This window comes from Vipera ursinii (assembly GCF_947247035.1).
Source record: "Vipera ursinii genome assembly, chromosome: 2".
NCBI classification, from domain to species: domain Eukaryota; kingdom Metazoa; phylum Chordata; class Lepidosauria; order Squamata; family Viperidae; genus Vipera; species Vipera ursinii.
This window is the reverse complement of record NC_139513.1, coordinates 147,442,404-147,460,494: the sequence shown is the minus strand read 5'-3', so window position 1 is coordinate 147,460,494 and position 18,091 is coordinate 147,442,404. Positions and strand designations below refer to the sequence as shown.

General features: G+C 41.9%; 1 protein-coding gene and 1 long non-coding RNA gene across 2 annotated transcripts in view; one reads left to right on the top strand and one right to left on the bottom strand.

The window, feature by feature from the left end:
- LOC310634571 (nuclear receptor subfamily 1 group D member 1-like) overlaps positions 1-13,983 on the bottom strand; it is a 43,118-nt gene extending 29,135 nt beyond the window's left edge. Inside the window, exon 1 of the mRNA XM_083353040.1 lies at positions 13,127-13,983. Coding sequence (XP_083209166.1) covers positions 13,127-13,142 — 16 coding nt within the window. The 5' untranslated portion in view covers positions 13,143-13,983. The remainder of the gene's footprint in view (positions 1-13,126) is intronic.
- On the top strand, positions 2,289-4,492 carry LOC310634075. The gene is made up of 3 exons (XR_014491151.1): positions 2,289-2,368; positions 3,656-3,789; positions 3,903-4,492. It is a non-coding gene; the product is annotated as an uncharacterized lncRNA (long non-coding RNA).
- Positions 13,984-18,091: the final 4,108 nt, after the last annotated feature.

Below are 18,091 nucleotides of genomic sequence, written 5' to 3'. Positions count from 1 at the left end.
AATTTTTAATAGGGAAATTCCTGGTCCAAATTTGGAAACTATCTTCCACCAAAAATAACAAAAAAGATTTCACTGAAAGAATGGGACACTTTTTCAGCCTCTGTACTCCCTAGCATAACAACTTCACCACAGGATTGTCAGGTGGCAGACAAAATTAAAGAAAATCAAAAGGAGCTGATAATAAGATTGAGATTAAAAGCTTATTAAAAGGCGGGGGAAGATCCTCCTTGTAATTTATCAAAAATTCTTTTCCAACTCTTCGGGCTAGTTATAAAAGAATTGACAGTGTTGTCACCCAAGTACCAAACACGAATGCATTCTTTTTTACTTTACCTTAACTAGGATATACACATATACATCCCAAAGAGAATAATTTCTTTTTTTTGTCCTAATATAGTCCTTATTTTTTCCTCTGCAGCAAAAAGCCTTTAAAGCAAATAGCTTTATTCTTCCCCATCCATCTCCTCTCATATGTTCAATCCAGCGCCACAAGTTTTCATCCTACAGAAGAAATGGCTTGGCATCCAAATCCTGGCTCTTTATTACCCAGTCATGAGAAGTCCCGTGTAAAGCAATAAATCAATAATGATGACTCCTGCATAATTTAAGAAAGTAACAAGGAGTTTTGGTGCTATGAAAGACAACTCTCCCAAGCGTGCACCCAGGGCTTTGACATATAGAAGGCAGAAATCAGCACATCAAGATGTGTCATCTATCAGTTATAACCAACCACCTGGAACTAAGTCAGCCAAGAAAAATCAGTATTTAGCTGGCATTGAGTCTTTCCCTTGCTCATCCCATTCCCTCTAATATGGAAAGATGTGACAATTAGGGAGAATGTGACAATGTTCTCCTTATAAGATGGGACCAGGACTACATACAAATGATGCATGAGCTGAGAAGCGTCTCAGGTGAAGTATGTCAGGAGACATCAGCAACACATTCAGATATTTAATATGTCTACACCCGCCATCAGTGGAACAAGGATAGGAGCAATAAAAGGGGGCAGTAGTTCAGGGTTTTTTGCCTTTAAATAGGTTAGGTTAAACAAATCAGAGTACATCCATGAGCTTGTCAGAAATGTAACCGCATTCGTAGATGCCTAAGAAATAAATGTGATAGTAAAGAAACTTGTTTTCCTAATAGGGCCAGATATCCCTTCAGTAACATAGTTTAGATGAATCTAGGTTTCCAATCCAAGGATCCAGTATTTGCAGTATTTTTCCTATATGTTACTCTAAAGGCCAGATTAAAGCTCCAAACGAGCTATCCTTGTATCTAACCTGATTCTACAAAGTGCTGAGAAGTTGGAACACTTTATAAAGAAGAGTGTTGTGAGAATTTATTCTATACTATGTTTGAATATCTAGCCTAGTTTGTACTGGCCGCCCTGACTGCAGTAGTCATGAATCTCCAGAATTGCAAGTATAAGGCTTTTACAGGCCTACCTACAGAATTCCCTACAATCGTATGGCATGTGTAGTATGTATGAACTGCTGCTACTATATGACGTCGTGGGAAAATCCATTCTCTAGCTTATGTATTTGAGCTTCTATGAAATCTGAAGACAGCAGAATCCAGCTTGCTCCCAGTGTGACCAGAGAGATTGTTCAAGTTCACTGGTAAAATTCAACTAGGGGAAATGCTGTAGGCAACAGTTTACTGCAAGTATCTTTGAATCATTTTTATTTTGTTTTATTGCATTATAGAATGCAACTAAATCAAGTTGACTTTTGGTGGTTGGCTTCCAAAGAAGCTCAAGGTAAGAACTGGGACTAGAGAGACTGTGGCCAAGAACTCATCCTTGGACAAGATTCCCAAAAGATTCTAATAGTGAACACTTCATTTCCTATTATTATGCAGAAATTGCTGTAAAAAATCCTGACAGTTTATTCTAGGTCAAGAAGTAGGCTTTGTTGAGCTACAAGCCCCAAATACTCTTAACCAACCTTGCTCTTAGAGAAAGATAGAAAGAATTGGTCAGCAACATCTGGAAAAGTATACAGGTAGCCTTCAATTGAGCCCATACTTTCTGCTGCTAAACAAGGCAGTTGTTAAGTGAGTTTTGCCCCATTTTATGATATTTTGGTGGCAGTTGTTAAGTGAATCATGTGGTCATTAAGCAAATCTAGCTTCCCACATTGACTCTGCTTCTTGGAAGCCAGCTGGGAAAGTAACAAATGGTGATCACGTGACCCTCAAAACAGCACAACTGTCATAAAGACATGCCAGTTGCCAAGTGTCTGAATTTTGATCGTGTGATTGTAGGGATGCTGCAACAGTCGTAAGTGTGAAAAACGGTCATAAATCTTTTTTTTTCTTTTTCCATTTCTGTAGTAACTTCAAAAGGTCACTAAACAAATGGTTGGTAAGTCGGGAACAACCTGTACATTCCCCATTGCTGTTCTAAGTGACACAGTCTTGTACCTGTAAATTAAATTTAGCCTTGCATTTCTAGTCCTCGTTGTTCCACTTCACAGACCTCACTGCTTCTAAATTAAGCTCTGAGGGTATCTCCTTTTCACACAACACATCTGTCAAATGCTGTTTGCTCATAAGTCCTAACCAGAAAGAACGAAAAAGAGGACTGGGCTTATCCTGTCCTTTCTTCCCTTCAGCTTCTCTCACACTCCAGCAAAGCTTTTTCTGATGCTCAAATGCTACCAAAGCCCACAACGTTTCCTGCAAAGGTAAGCCACATTTGATTCTGCTGAATCGAAGAAGTTCAACGTAGGTGGCAGGCCTCTGTCCACCCAGAGCTGGCCTGTGCTCCTAGGTTGCCATAGCTTGCCTGCTGCAATACATTATAGCTTTGATCTCAGTCTCTCTGGCACCTATGTAAGTGTTGTTGATGCCTGCAGTCAGCAAAGTAGGTCAAAGTCACCCACAATGGGAGAAAGGGCAGGATGAAGTGGCAGAACTCTAAGTTGGGAAGGAAAGAGTATTTTTGATATGCAAAAACCAGCTATCTGTAAGAATCCAATGGGAATAAGAAACTAAAGCAACCTTATACCCTGTTGTTCACTCGAGAAAACCAAGCATCAAGCTCACTTGACAAGGCTGTAAACCAAAGAGTATTGTCTAATAAACAACAAGCAACTCTTTTCCAATTTATAAAACCTATTTGCTCTTCTTTGCTTGTTTGCCCAGAATTGATGCTAACTCACTAAAAGTGTTCAGGTAGTTCTCAACTTACGACCACAATTGAGCCCAACATCTCTGTTGCTAAGTGAGACACTTGTTAAGTGAGTTTTGCCCCATTTTATGACTTTTCTTGCCCCAGTTGTTAGGTGAATCACTGCACTTATTAAATTAGTAACACAGTTGTTAAGTGAATCTGGCTTCCCCATTGATGTTTGCTCATCAAAAGGTTGCAAAAAGTGATCACATCACACCTGCAACCATCATAAATATGAGTGTTGCCAAGCATCTGAAATTTGATCATGTGACCATGGGGATGCTGTAACAATTGTTAAATGTGAAAAAAGGTTATAAGTCACTTTTTCAGTGATGTAACTTCAAACGGTCACTAAACAAACTGTTGTAAGTCGAGGACTACCTGTATAACTAATCACAAGCCTGGCTTGGATTCATATTTATATTTAAGGCAGAGGTTCCTTTCTTTCTTTCAAAGTTTCTCTCCCTCCCTTTTCAGGCTGTCATCATGCCTCAAATGCATAAACTTTGTGTGGAGGAGTTTGCCGATTTACTTACAAATCTGAATTCTGCATGTTGCCCAAGTAATGCTACTGATCATAGGCAGTCTGTACTTGGGGGTGCCATTCTTGTGTAAGTATTGATCCCATTTTATATTTGGGGAAAATATCAGGGCAACCTTTTTTTAAAAAAATCTGCTGATATGACCTTAGTGCCTTAAAATCTTTCTCATTTGAACCCAGTAGAGCTGTCATAGCAGGATTCTAGGCTAGAAAAGTGGAGACCATCTTGACAGAATGACCAAAAGGATCTTCAAAACCAGTTGTGTTGATTTCTTCCATATAAAAATTGCACAAATATACGTTGCCTCCTAAAGAGGCATGGCAATGAGACAGCTGGGTGATCAATACAATAGCACAGAAGTGCAAAGCAAGCTGTTATAATACTAACATCACTTAAAAATTGCCAGAAAAATATACATAAAACAGATAAAATAAAGAACTGAGCCCCAGCTTTTTTCAGCAGAGACAATTACAAAATATGGCAACCTTTAAGTTTGAAGTTTGCCATATTTCATAATTGTCTCCACTGGAAAAAGTTGGAGCTCACTTCTTTATTTGTTTTATGGATATATTTTTCTGGCACTTTTTAATCTTTCCCTTTTATCCCCTTCCCTTTCTTTCATTTATGTTAGCTTGTATTTTATTGTTTTGTTGAATTTTAATAAAGCTATGTGGAAAAACCCCTTAATATCACCATCTAATTCCAGACCCATAAATGGCATGCCTGTTGGCATTATCTATATCATTCCATCACCCAACTTGTTATATTTTGTGTCCCCTCCCCCTGCCCTGATCAAATTGCGAGGGCATTTTTGCTTCCCTTCAAGAAAATGGGCTGTGGGGTAATCAACGTAACATACAAATATGTAATCAGTGATGAGGTTTTCAAATTCTTGGATAAATCCGAAGAAGCCAAGGTGGATAATAATCAATGACTTTTTAAAAAAAATATCCAAAAAATCAGATTTTTTTTAATTTAAATCGGGTTTTTTTATTTTTATCTACTTTATTTGAATGAAATGCTTTTGGAGTAAAAATCTATCTAAAGATAGTTTTCTATTTAAGATACATTAATAATTTAGTTTATTCACCATGAAATGGAGTTTAGTTATGTAGCATGAGGCTGTATATTTACATTTTGCAAGCTGAGCTAACATACACTGCATTGATGTATTCACACAATTTCACAGAAACCATGAGATAAATCATAAAGTTTAGGAATATTCCTTTATCCCATTGTTTTGCTGAGACTCCATCTATTATTCCCTACCAACTGCAGTATCAGCTCAGTAAAATTAATTGCTGAGAAAAATTGTCAATGTTCTTGACTGCCCAAACTCTGTAATTTACACAGAAGTCTAATAGTATATGCAAACAGAAGGGGGGGAGAAGAGTGAAGCATTTGGTATATGTGGAAGTATGTACTGTGATGTGATTTGTAGAACCACGAACTAAACACACAGTGCATTTACTTCATTGTACTAGCTGAGACTATAGCTCTGAGAGAACATGTTATTTTGAGCATGCAGAGAGGTCAAGGATCTATGGGGAAAGGACAAAACACTAGTTAATTTTCTCCTTAAGAAGAAAGCTATCTATGAAAACCACTGATTATTAGAAACTGAATGGATTCTGGAAAAACAGCAGGAGATTCCTGGTTTGTATACCCAAAATAAAACAGCCTATGGAAGAAAACGTCAACAACGTCCAATGCAGAAAACAATATTTTGAACACACCTAAGTTCCATGTACGGTTTCTACTGAAAACACAGAGAAAACTCTTTGAAAAGAATGGGGATATGTTGGCACAATAGGGTATTCTGTGCTGAAGTTTTGGTGCAAATGATATTGGGACCAGAAAGCTAGAAATATTTCTTTAGCACCTGGAAAATAGTAACACCAGCATATGAATTTGTATAGCATTATAGTTCAAATTTTAAACAAAACTTCCTTGTTAAAAGGAAAAGACTCCTAAGGCTACAGATAACAGTCTGGCAGCAATGGTGGGTGAAAAGAATGGTTTAATGAAACACAGGTTTCCTTTAGTAGCTGCAATGGTTTCGGGTTAGCAAAAGGCCACATTCCACTAGTAAATGGCTGAAAATTGTGCAGCTACTATATACTCCAGATTGTAGCCTGGAATCAAAAGGATACTTTGAAGCAGAACTCAGATACCACATCTTTCCAAATATTTACAGCCCAAGCTCCATCCATGAGCTCTCCTATCAGATCTACCTAATACCCATGAAAGGATTAACATAGTTTTAAAAATAGATTTACAGAATATACGTTATAGTCCTCGACTTACAACCGTTTAGCACTGAAAAAAGTGACTTATGATCATTTTTCACATTCATGACCATTGCAGCATCCCCACGGTCACGTGATCAAAATTCGGATGCTTGGCAATTAGTTCAAATTTATGAAGGTTGCCGTTTCCTAGGGGCCACGTGAACCTCTTTTGTGACCTTTTGACAAGCAAAGTCAATGGGGAAGCCAGATTCACTTAACAACTGTGTTACTAACTGAACAACTGCAGTGATTCACTTAAAAATTGTGGCAAGAGAGGTTGTAAAATGGGGCAAAACTCGCTTAACAATTATCTCACTTAGCAACAGAAATTTTGGGCTCAATTGCGGTCGTAAGTCGAGGACTACTTGTATAAGGCACTGTTCTGTATCTTAAATATCTGTGACTACAACAATGTAGAGCCAGCATGAGGAAAAGAAAAAATGTTTTTATTTCCAGAATTTCCAGAATGGTATAAACACAGGATAAGCAAGTGCCAGCCCAGAGGAACAATCTGGTCCTAGATATGGCCATTATTATGAGTTCAGCACAAACACACACACCTAGTGTGATTTAAGAGAGGCAAAAATCCTAGAATACACAGGTTTATTCATTTCCATTTTCTATTCCCATTGTGTCTCCTTCCAAGGAAAGCAGAATCAAGCTTTGAAACATACATCTTCAGCAAGAACCAAAGGTGAGAGAAAGACTTGATTCTTTGCCTCTGAAATCCAATTTAAATCTGTTTGCAAACCAGTCTATTCGCTAAGCACTGGCATCGCGGTGTTTCTGTTTCTCTTGCTTCCGAGTCAGTTGTACCTCTTAAGCAGGAATTAATTTTGAATGCTTCTTCATAGGACAGGTCATTTTCCAGTAGAACTGACATACAGGATGCTACACTAAGCACAGCATCCTCTGACAACTTGGGCATTTTTGAAAGCTCATAGCTTCTATCTACTCCTGTGGCAGAAAAGGCAGCAGCAACAATTCCTTTTACAATTGTCAAGCGTTTTCCTCCTTCACTAGATGTGTCCGGCAGTTCTCTAGGTTTGCCATATAGGTGCAGAAGGCAGGGGGCAAACTAAACATCATTTTACACAACGTTTCCAAAGACAACCCAGAGCATAGTCTTAAGACTTCCGCAATTCAGATGGCGGGTGCTGAACTAAGCAGGAATCACAGCAGCAAAAGATGACACTTGAAGCCAAACTACCTGAAGGTCCCATCTGAAAGCCGCTTCTAAAGCACTGGAAATAGCCTGCCTTTCCTATGTTTTGTCCTTCCCAAAACTTTTTTTAATTTATTATTTGTAGCCCACCTTTATTATTTTAATATAAACAACTCAAGGCAGAGCGTATATCTAATACTCCTTCCTTCTCCCATTTTCCCCCACAACAACAACCGTGATAGGTGAGGTGGGCTGAGAGAGAATGACCTGCCCATGGTCTCCCAGCTGGCTTTCATGGCTATGATAAGACTAGAACTCACGATCACCCGGTTTCTAGCCTGATGCCTTAACCATTAGAGCAAACTGGCTTTCTTCTAAAGCTTACACCCATCGCTAGTAAGGGTGAAGCCCAAATTGGGGCAGGGAGAAGGGAAGGCCATATCCATTTCTCCAACAAAGCAGAGGAGAGACCTGCAGAATCCACATTCCACCAGATGCGGAAGCACACGAGTGAGTGAAAATAATCACTTCCCAAAACTGTAGACAACCAACATTTTTGTTTCCCAGCCATATCAACAGCTGCTTTGGAGCCAGCAACTATGCTTGATGGCAAAGATGGAGGAAACCCTTGTTAAAGAAGACATACAGCTTTGTCCTTCAGTCACTTTGTGTGATTGTTCCCGTATTACTTGAAGAAGTACGGGTAGTCCTTGACTTACCACAATGAGCCCAAAATTCCCATTGCTATGCAAGACAGTTGTTAAATGAGTCAGGCCCCATTTTATGATCTTTTTCTCTTTTTTGCTGCAGTTGTTAAGCAAATCACTGCAGTTGTTCAGTGAATTTAGCTTCTCCTGTTGCCTTTGCTTCTCGGAAGCCAACTGGGAAGGTTACAAACAGTGTTCACATGACCCTAGGATAGTGCAACTGTCATAATTACATGTCAGTTGCCAAACGCCCAAATTTGGATCACGTGACCATGAGGATGCTACGATCATAAGTATGAAAATCAGTCATAAATCACTTTTTTCAGCACTGAAAAACTGAAGTTCAAACGGCCACTAAGTGAATGGTTTTAAGTCGAGGACTGCCTGTAAGATGTACATGCCCATGGTATGCTTCTATTCCGGCAGAAATCAACAGGCAACGCCCATTTTACGAACATGAAAATGCAAGAATTTTCTTTGCTGTTTCCCATCCCTTATGTAGATTTTAGAGAATTTCACTGTCAAAAACATAGATGGAAGCCTTATCCTAATCTTATACCTAACAAGACATAAACTTCCAATGTTATCCCATCCAAAATTTGTACCCAGTTCCCAATTCTGATCATTTCTTGGCCTACAATATAAAACACTGCTATCTTTGACATGCTTGACATGTTTATCCATACATTAACCTCACGTTCTGGGTTACCGTATCATACTGAATTATAAAATATCCACCTAGTGACTGCATTATCTAGAAGGCTAGCAGAGAGTTGAATTCAGTTTGAATTCAGTGTGCTCTGCCAACACAGGCATCATAAATGCCACAAGAACTAGTATGTATAAAAGAATTTCAACTCCTTAGGCTGCCTGAGACGGTTGGGTTCATCCTAGGATCAGCTGCTCCCAGCTGGAATCTCCACTGCAGATTCTTCTCTGCCAACAGAATGGCTTTCCAGATCCTGTGGATCCTCCCTCAGAATTCCATTAGCCACGATGACTAAGGTTTTCAATTCTAACACAAGGTATCTGACTAAGGAATGCTGCCACAGAGGTTGGGATCCCTTATTTTACAGTGTACAGTGAATTAGTTACCATATCCTAATTCTGAAGCTTTGCTTATCTGGCCCAAAGCTGTCTACTCTGAGAAACATCCTAATGATAACCTGCAGAAAACTGCACCCATTCCACAAAGTATGAAAAACATGAAAAGAACAGTTGCATGAACTGGGTATGGCTGGTCTAGTGAAAAGAAGGACTAGGGGGGACATGATAGCTGTATTCCAGCATTTGAGGGGCTGCCACAAAGAAGAGAGGGGTCAAGCTATTTTCCAAAGCAGCAGAAGGCAAGACAAGAAACAATGGATGGAAACAAGAGAGAAGCAACCTGGAATTAAGGAGAAACTCCCTAACAGTGAGGACAATTAATCAGTGGAACAGCTTGTCTTCAAAAGTTGTGGGTACTTCATCACTGGAGGTTTTTAAGAAGAGACTGGACAACCACTTATCTGAAATGGTATAGGGTCTCTTGCTTGAGCAGGGGGTTGGACTAGAAGATCTCCAAGGTCCCTTCCAGGTCTATTCTGATTGAAGGTATATGGCCTTGCATTGAATGTGGACATTCAGCAGGACTGCCTGGAATGGAGGCAAAATGGGAGATATGCTAACTGTATCAGGGAACAACTTAATCCTTCCAAGTCCTATCCGACCATGAATATCCCCTACAACTTTCTTTTTTGGCTTAGCAGAAGCCTGTGTCTTACCTAAGCCAGCCAGCGAGGAGAGGAATCTGAGGAGTAAACTATGAACTTCCCCTGAGCTGCAGATGGATGTATCTGCCTTGCATAACCTTAGTCCTTATAAATAGAATCCACCAAAGACTGTTTTGGTAAGTAAGACATTCCTGACCTGTTCTGCCAGCCTTCAAAAGACTGCTCCTAGCCCCTGAGGGCAGATGTAACTATGTTTGGCTCCTCTTTCTCAGTGAGTCACTTTGTGATTAACTGGAGGAATTCTTGGGCACGTGCAGATGCCAGGCCTGCGTTGTTAGAGGATTGCACTCAGGATTAGTTGGTATACAAACATATTTTCAGCCCCCACCTATGTCCTGAAGAAAGTCTTTCAAATACAAAAGCTGACCCACTTCAAGAAAAGAGAAGTCTGGCACCCATTCAGTTACTAGTTGATGATTGCTGCTCTTGCAAAATTCCTATTTGAGAACAGGGTCATCCCCAAAAGAATCAATATTGAATGACAGCCCTCCAACAAAAAGCACACTAACATCACAAATCTACAAATGTGATTTGTATGAGTTGTCAATACAATGGTACACTCATCGTGAATTGGTTCTGGGAGGTGCCATGAATACCAAAAAGGATGAGTATGAAACAAATTTTTCCCATAAGGAATAATGTAATGAGTCACAAGGCCGCTGACATCGGCAGGTTCTAGCTTGTGTGTTGAATACCAAACAAACAATATGAATCAGGACAAAACTTTCTGTCAAAATGTGTTGAGTACCAAATTCAATGAGTTTCAAAGCAGTAGGTTACCAAGGTACCACTGTAGTTGGCAAAGGACTTGAGTTGCATGTCAATGTGAAACCAGAAATTATGATGAATGGACCCCCAGGAATGTCAAAGAGGTTAAAAAGGCTACATATCGTTGCAGGGAAGAGCAAGTAATTGGAAAAATTAAAATTTCTGCATCTTAGGAATAAAGGATTATGTCCCATTATTCTGCAGGGTTCATATATCATGTCAAACCGTGGCTTGCTTAACTGTGCTACTTAATCACCAAGTGACTGGGTTCACACACTTAAGTCAAAACCAAACAACCCAAAATATGGCCTAGCGCAATGTACAAACTGGGTCACTAGTGAAATTGCTTGCTCAATACTGTCAGCTCAGCACGCAGTACTGTTGCAGGGAACTCCAAAACTTCTGAGAACAGTTTTTTCCCCAACCCTCCCTGATGTTGGAAGGATTGGCCACTAAAGCTTCCTCCAGTAAAACTAGTGCTCTACCAGCAAGCCATGAACAGCCCCACAAACAACTGTCCTTTGCAGTGGATCAATTCAGATACAAGACAGAACGCTGCAGATATCAAATCTCTGCTCAGAAATAGGCTGAGTCCTCACATCTGTCCCTACCTCCTGTTTGGGGGCAGCAGCTTAGCAATTCCTATTGCCATCATCTCTGTCTCCAAGGGCCCCATGCATTTGAGAGAGAGAAGGTTCTCCCCAACAGTACTTTAACCAATATACACAATCTGGGTTGGGGAGATAGGAGATGGAGCACCAGGAAGTCATCGCATTCTAATGCTTTAAAAATTCCCCATATGGAACTGAAAAGGCAACTTTAAGATATATGAGCTTCAATTCCCAGAATTCCCCAGCAAAAGCATGTTGGATGGAGAATTCTGGGTCCACATATATTAAAGTTACCAAGGTTGGGAAACACTGATCAGAGGGATCTTTTATCTGGAGAGAGATAAATGCACCATACTGTAAAAAGACAGCAGAGGTGAGAACTTCTACCCCAGTTCTCCTGCACATTTCAAAACTTTGCAGCACATTTAATAACAATAGCACTTAAGACTTATATACTGCTTCACAGTGTTTTACAGCCCTCTCCAAGCAGTTTACAGCCAGCATATTGCCCACAACAATCTGGGTCCTCATTTTACCGACTTCAGAAGGCTGGAAGGATGAAATTTAAGAAACTCTGCAAGGAAGACATCATTACATGGAAGTTTATTCTTTGCAATAATATGCAAATCTCCAGCAGCAAAAGATAAATGTCACCTGCACAAAACACACACATATACTTATTCTGCCCATCTTTTGTATCTACAGTGTTCTGCTTCTGAAAAATCAGCACCCAAGTTGCTTTGCAGATCAATGAAGCTACGGCTCCTTAAAATCTTGCTTAAATCACCCTCTTGCTGCAGAAATTTAATCAAAATCTATCTTCAATGCAGTAAGGACCAGAAACCTGCCTTTTTAAAACAGCAGAATACTTAATTCTGCCCAGGCATTCCTTTCTCCCTTTTCTTTTCTCCATGCTGGCTGGGGAATTCTGGGAATTGAAGTCTACCCATCTTCAAGTTGTCACGGTTGAGAAACTCTGTTCTGAATGGTTTGGACTAGATTCTCAGTATGTCTGAACTCAGCTTACGGGAGTTACAATCCACACCTGCTGCAGGGCATCAGATTCAAAAAGTGTGTGTGGGGGGGTGTTAGACTAGCCCAGTAACCTAGTTTATCTGAAAATAGTGACTTTCCTTGCCTCAACACTTTCCCAGTTTTGCTTTTGACTATGGACTGCAAACTCTTCTCCTACATTCCACAACAGTCGTCAAAGCGCACTGACCCCACCTAACCTCTCCCGCATCCATACAAAAGGCGGCTGGCTGTAGGGAGCCCTTTCCCCCCGTTCTTCTAGCCGAGGATAACACAAAAACAAGAAGCCACTTTCCAGAATCATCCATCGCTTGGTTTGTTTACTGAGAAGCACAAATGCAGCGACACTCATGTGACCGCTTCATTGTACACAAATTAAACCGATTTTGAACAGCGATTCTCACCACCACCACCACCACCACCCCAAGCCCGGGTCCCTCGCCCAGTCCCAGTAATGAAAGATCCGCATTCTCCAATAATTTGCATTGCACCAATAAGTCCCCTCTTTCTTTGTACTGCATAAATCTCCAATTGGCTGTTTGTAACTCCCTTTTTCTCTTCCACAACCATTTCAGTATCAACAGAAACTATTATTCCGACTCCTCTTCCTTCGCGTACTGAGGTGGTGTTTTTTTAGGGGCGGGGGGGGGAAATCCACAGCGAAAGCCCTTTTCTGATCCCGTTTCCAAAGACCCAAAAAAGGCTAACAAGCTAAACAGAATGCAAAAGAATGCATTTCCTGGTTGTTGTTGTTTTTTTAAAAAGCAAAATGAATTAAACCCGACTTAGACGCTCCTTCCGGTACTGTAGTGAGCTACGGTATAGTGCGCAAGCTAAGAAGGAGTGGAAAACGTTAAAAAAAAAAAATCGGCCGTGATGGCATAAAAATACAAAACACCGTTCAACAACGCAGCGAGGTTCCTGGCTACTTCATTTCCTCGTTCGACCTCCTTTGGTTCGCGCCCATCAACCCACTTGCAAAGGACTGAAATCCGGAGCGGGGTGGGGGTGGGGGAGGGAGAGAGAGGAGAATAAAAACTGCAGCAGAAAACAGGCTTACCGGAATTATTATCCATGCTGGGTCTCTCTCGCCGCCCTCCCGTTATTAATGCAAACCTGGTTCTCGGGTTGCAGGGGGAAGAAAGGGTGGCGGTGGTAAGGAATCGCCTCGAGGAAGGCAATGAAGAGTTGCGCGTTGGGTTCGCTTGCTTGCTTTCGTAGCGAGGACTGGGCTCTCCCAAATGAGCAAAAATAACTAGAAAGGGGGCGATGGGTAGCAAGCCGGCTGTGCGCGGTGAGGGAATCCTCTCCACCGACCCACCCCCCTCTTCTGCCGGCGTGTGTGTGTGTGTGTGTGTGTGTGTGTGAGAGAGAGAGAGAGAGAGAGAGAGCGAAAGAGCGCGCGCGCGTGCTTGCTGACTCCTGAGCCACCGCGCTCTGCAAAATGGTTTGTGCTTTCAGCAGGCAAGCGTCGTGTTCTCGGCTGCGACTTCCACGTGCTTTCTGAAGCAAGGCTCGGCAAAAGGCTCTGAAACCGACTCGCTCCCCTCCCCAACCCAGTTCCCTTAATTCGAGGCTTATGTGGGTGAGCTTTCCTGCTGCGGCTGGGGTTTTTTTTTCTTTTCTTTCTTTTCCTTTTTTTTTTTTTGCTCGTTCAACTCCAGAAAACGCTCTTGTTTTCTAGCCAGGCCAGGCGCGGGGGAGTTAGGATCTGGCGTAGCTCCGCGGCTGGCTCATGTGTAGCCTGCATGTGACAGAAGCAAAGGCTTGCCCCACTGACACACATTCGGGCAGCCCAAGCGATGACATCAGCTCCGCGGCTGCACATGGGCAGGAGGCGGGGCGGGAGGAGGGAACGCAGTGGAGCTGTGGCTGCGCGCCTTGTGGTCCCCCTGCTTGGGATGGGGAAGAAATTCACATACACGCACCTGCCTGGCACCGTCCCAGGTGGGACGTAGTCGAACGGTAGGGTCAGGCTTTTGTTAGGGTAGAAAACGGACCAGGTATTTCGCTGCGAAGCAGGAGCTCCAGCGAGGATAAGAAAAACAAAATATGCTCGAGGCGCACCGGTTTTACGACTTCTGCTAAGCGTGTGTAGGGGCGCTGCAAAAAGGCAAAGCTGTGCCTCTTTTATTACCTCTTACGTAGAGGTTTCTGGTTTGCCCCCTTCCTCAGCTTCTTCGGGTGGGAGGAGGCACAGCTTTCTACAGCACTTTGTTGTAAACCACTTTATGATAGTTGGGAGGCCTACAAGTTTAATAAATTATTACCTTATTATGGTTGGTCACACTCAGCCAGATGTTTAGACTCGATTTGACATTTTTATCATCCAATAGAATCCTTCCCAAGGACTTGGGACAGGCAGATGTTTTATTTGGAAGAAAGCTACACATGTTGACTTTGTTATGGTACAGCTGTTAGGTGTGCCTTTGTGCATATGTTAGGAAAAGAGAGATAACACTCTTCTATAATCTGCAAGTTTTGCCCTATGGACATGATTTAGCAGAATTATGGAAAAAGAGTTGTACTGTCTGCTAAACATGTTATTTTTCAGAGAAGGGTTTAATTAGGCTATAGATGTATAAACTTACCTGAATGTATGCTTCACTTCACCTAATTAGACTCACTTTTGAGAAGACACACGAAGAATTTAATGGGAGTTCCAGGATTAAGAGAATTCCTTAATTCTCTTAATTTCTCTAGGACTAAGGATGGATACCAACAGCTAAACCACCACAGGAACATCTATTAAAGGTGAACTGATGCACAAGAGAAATTAAAGTCACTCCTACACTTGCTCACTGCAGCCTGTAATGCTCTTGAAAGATATATACATATGCCCTAGTTTTGCTAACTTGAGGATGGGAAATGGGAAACTGTCATCCTAATTTCTAAATCCTAGTCCACAATCCCTGTAACCACTGATAAAAATCTGCCTAATCTTTCCTTTCAGGTTTGGGAAAAGAAAAGAGATTCCAAAAAAGGTTTGTTTTTGCCTCTGATCCCACTGTTCCTTTGCTTCTCTTCTACCTATCATTCGGCTATAATACATTACACCTGAGGGAAGGGGCCTTCAGCAAAAAACTGTGTTTCCTGTTATAATGAAAGGAAGACTGAAGACTGGCCATTTTAAGAGCCCATGGAGCCTATTCCAAAGGAACCAGAGCATCTTTAAATGTTTTAATGCTCGGAATGGCAAGCATTTCTCCACATAATCACTAGGAACAGAATGTAATGTTTCCTGTTAGTGAAATAAACTTGCTTTACATAAAAATAGCCAGAGAGAGACAGACTGACTGTATGCATATGTCTATGTGTATATGTAGTCCTCAACTTATGACAATTGGGACCAGAATTTCTGTTGCTAAGGTGGTTAAGTGACTTGCACTCAATTTGTTGCCATGGTTATTAAGTAAATCACTGCAGTTGTTAAGTGAATCATGTTATTAAGGAAATCTGGCTTTCCCCATTGATTCTGCTTGTTGGAAGTTGGCTGGGAAGGTTGTAAATGGCAATCACATGACCCTGGGATGCTGCAACCATCATAAATGCGTATTACCCAACTGGCAATCACATGACCACGAGGATGCTGCAACGTTCATAAGTTCAAGGACTAGTTTTAGTCACTTTTTCCCGTGCAATTGAAACTTCAAATGGTTGCTAAGCAAATGCTTATAAGTCAAGGACCACGTATATATAAAAATAGGCTAAATGTGTTCCTCATGAGCAGACAGACTACAGGAAGTAGGCTAGCTCCATTTTTTAGTCCACAGTACTCCCCAAGATCATGCTACTGAAATTCAGTGGCTGAACACTGATTTTCAGCAGTGCAATTTTTCTTTTAATTAAATCAGGCCTTAAATAGGCATATAAGCCTCTGTGTAGTTTAACATACTTATTTGATCTTATTTCCACCCCAAAAGCTGAAAACGTCAATCCGTTCACTCTAATGACGTTGTCACATCTTCCTTCAATCCTTGAGACTGTTCTCCTAGTTGTTGTTTTTTTTAAAAAATCATGGTCTGTGCCACAAAAAGATTATACATTCTCTGTAGACCTATGTGCTGTTTTGCCAGTAAGCATTGCCATATTTATTGGAAACCCCCAAATCTATACAGTAGAACAGAAATTGAGCAGCATAGGCAAACCTTCTCATCAGGTAGAAGGATATTTGTTTGTCTCCCTATCTATTTATTTATGAATACAATTTATATGGCAGGAATGATGAACAAAAGACTAAAACCAAGAAAAACCAAACATCATGATTAATAAAAAAATAAGTTCAAAACTACCAATACATAGGGTGCCTTGAAGAGCATTCAGAAGCTGTAATTAATCCAGAATGTAGCAGTGGGGGCAATTGGAGCATTTCATGATATGCTCATAAAAATGTGACATGAGCCTTGTGGCGCAGTGGTTAGAATGCAGTATTGCAGGCTAATTTGCTGACTGCCGACTGCCAGCAGTTCGGCAGTTCAATCCTCACTGGGTCAAGGTTGACTCAGCCCTCCATCCTTCCAAGGTCAGTAAAATGAGGACCCAGATTGTTGGGGGGCAATATGCTGGCTTTGTAAACTGCTTAGAGAGGACTAAAGCGCTGTGAAGCAGTATATAAGTCTAAGTGTTATTGCTATTCCATAAGCCACTTGACTTCTAGTGATCTTCTGAGTGCAATTCAAGATGCTGGTTATCATCTACAAAACAGGACATGACTGAGATTTGAAAAAAGAAAATCATTCCATTCCTTAAGCAATAAAAAGACATCAGCCAAACAATGCAGCCACCAGTTTATTTAGCATTCCAGTCCAAGTGCCTGAAAGAACAACCAAATCTTTAACACTGTACAAAAGGACAACAGGACAGGGCTATCCAAAATTCAAGGGGGTGTTGACTCCTGCATGCTGCTTAATTGAAGGAATGCCAAGCGTGCCCACCTGATTGGCTCGGGTGGGGAACGCTGAAACAGAGACTAGCAGTTTCACAAATAACCTGATCCTGTGCCTTGGATTTTGTATAACCAACATCTTGTATTGAATTCAGAAGATTGCTAGAAGCCAGCTTGGCTTATGGAGTAATGGTGTTATACGAGTATCATGAAATGCCCAAAACTGCCTACACTGCTGCATGCTGGATTAATTGCAGCTTATGAATGCTCTTCAACAACACCCTATATTAGCGATGGCGAACCTTGTAGAGACCGAGTGTGCAAAAACCAGCCTCGCCCCCTGCTCCGCTCCCCTCCCTGCCCTCTCCATCCCACCCCATACACTCCACCCCTGCTCCACCCCCACCCCACCTGCCCACAGGGCCACCCACCCCTCCACAGCCTGCTGCAGATTGCCCAGGCGGCCCAGCAGTGCCATGGCAGCCACGCCCTCCGCCTGCACCCCGCAATATCAGATGTGTGTGACAGGCTGTGAGGGCGCAGTCTTATCCCCACTTCCCGACTGCCATGTCCTTGGCTGTGCTGCTCCGCGTGGGCTGCGGTCGGGGGCGACTGTCCTCCAGGGGGCTGCTTGTGAGGAGGGGGGGCTGGGGCAATGGCGCACGTGCCCACAGAGAAGGCTCTGAGTGCCGCCTCTGGCACGTGTGCCATAGGTTCACCACCACTGCCCTATATACAGTATATTATAAGCAGGCATATACATAGAATGAAGGCTACTGCTAAGCTTGTAAGCCGCCCTGAGTCTTCGGAGAAGGGCGGGATATAAATGGAATTTTAAAAAAAAATTCAAACAGGAGGTGAGAAGTGTAAATTACAGTGAACTAGACTAGAGCAAAGGACGCTGAGCTTGTCGATCAGAAGGTTGGCAGTTTGGCGGATTAAATCCTGAGTGCCACGTAACAGAGTGAGCGCCTGTTACTCATCCCAGCTTCTGCCAACCTAGCAGTTCGAAAGCACGTAAAAATGCAAGTAGAAAAATAGGGACCACTATGGTGGGAAGGTAACAGCGTTCCGTGCGCCTTTGGCGTCTAGTCATGCTGGCCACATGACCACAGTGACGTCCTTGGACAAGCGCTGGTT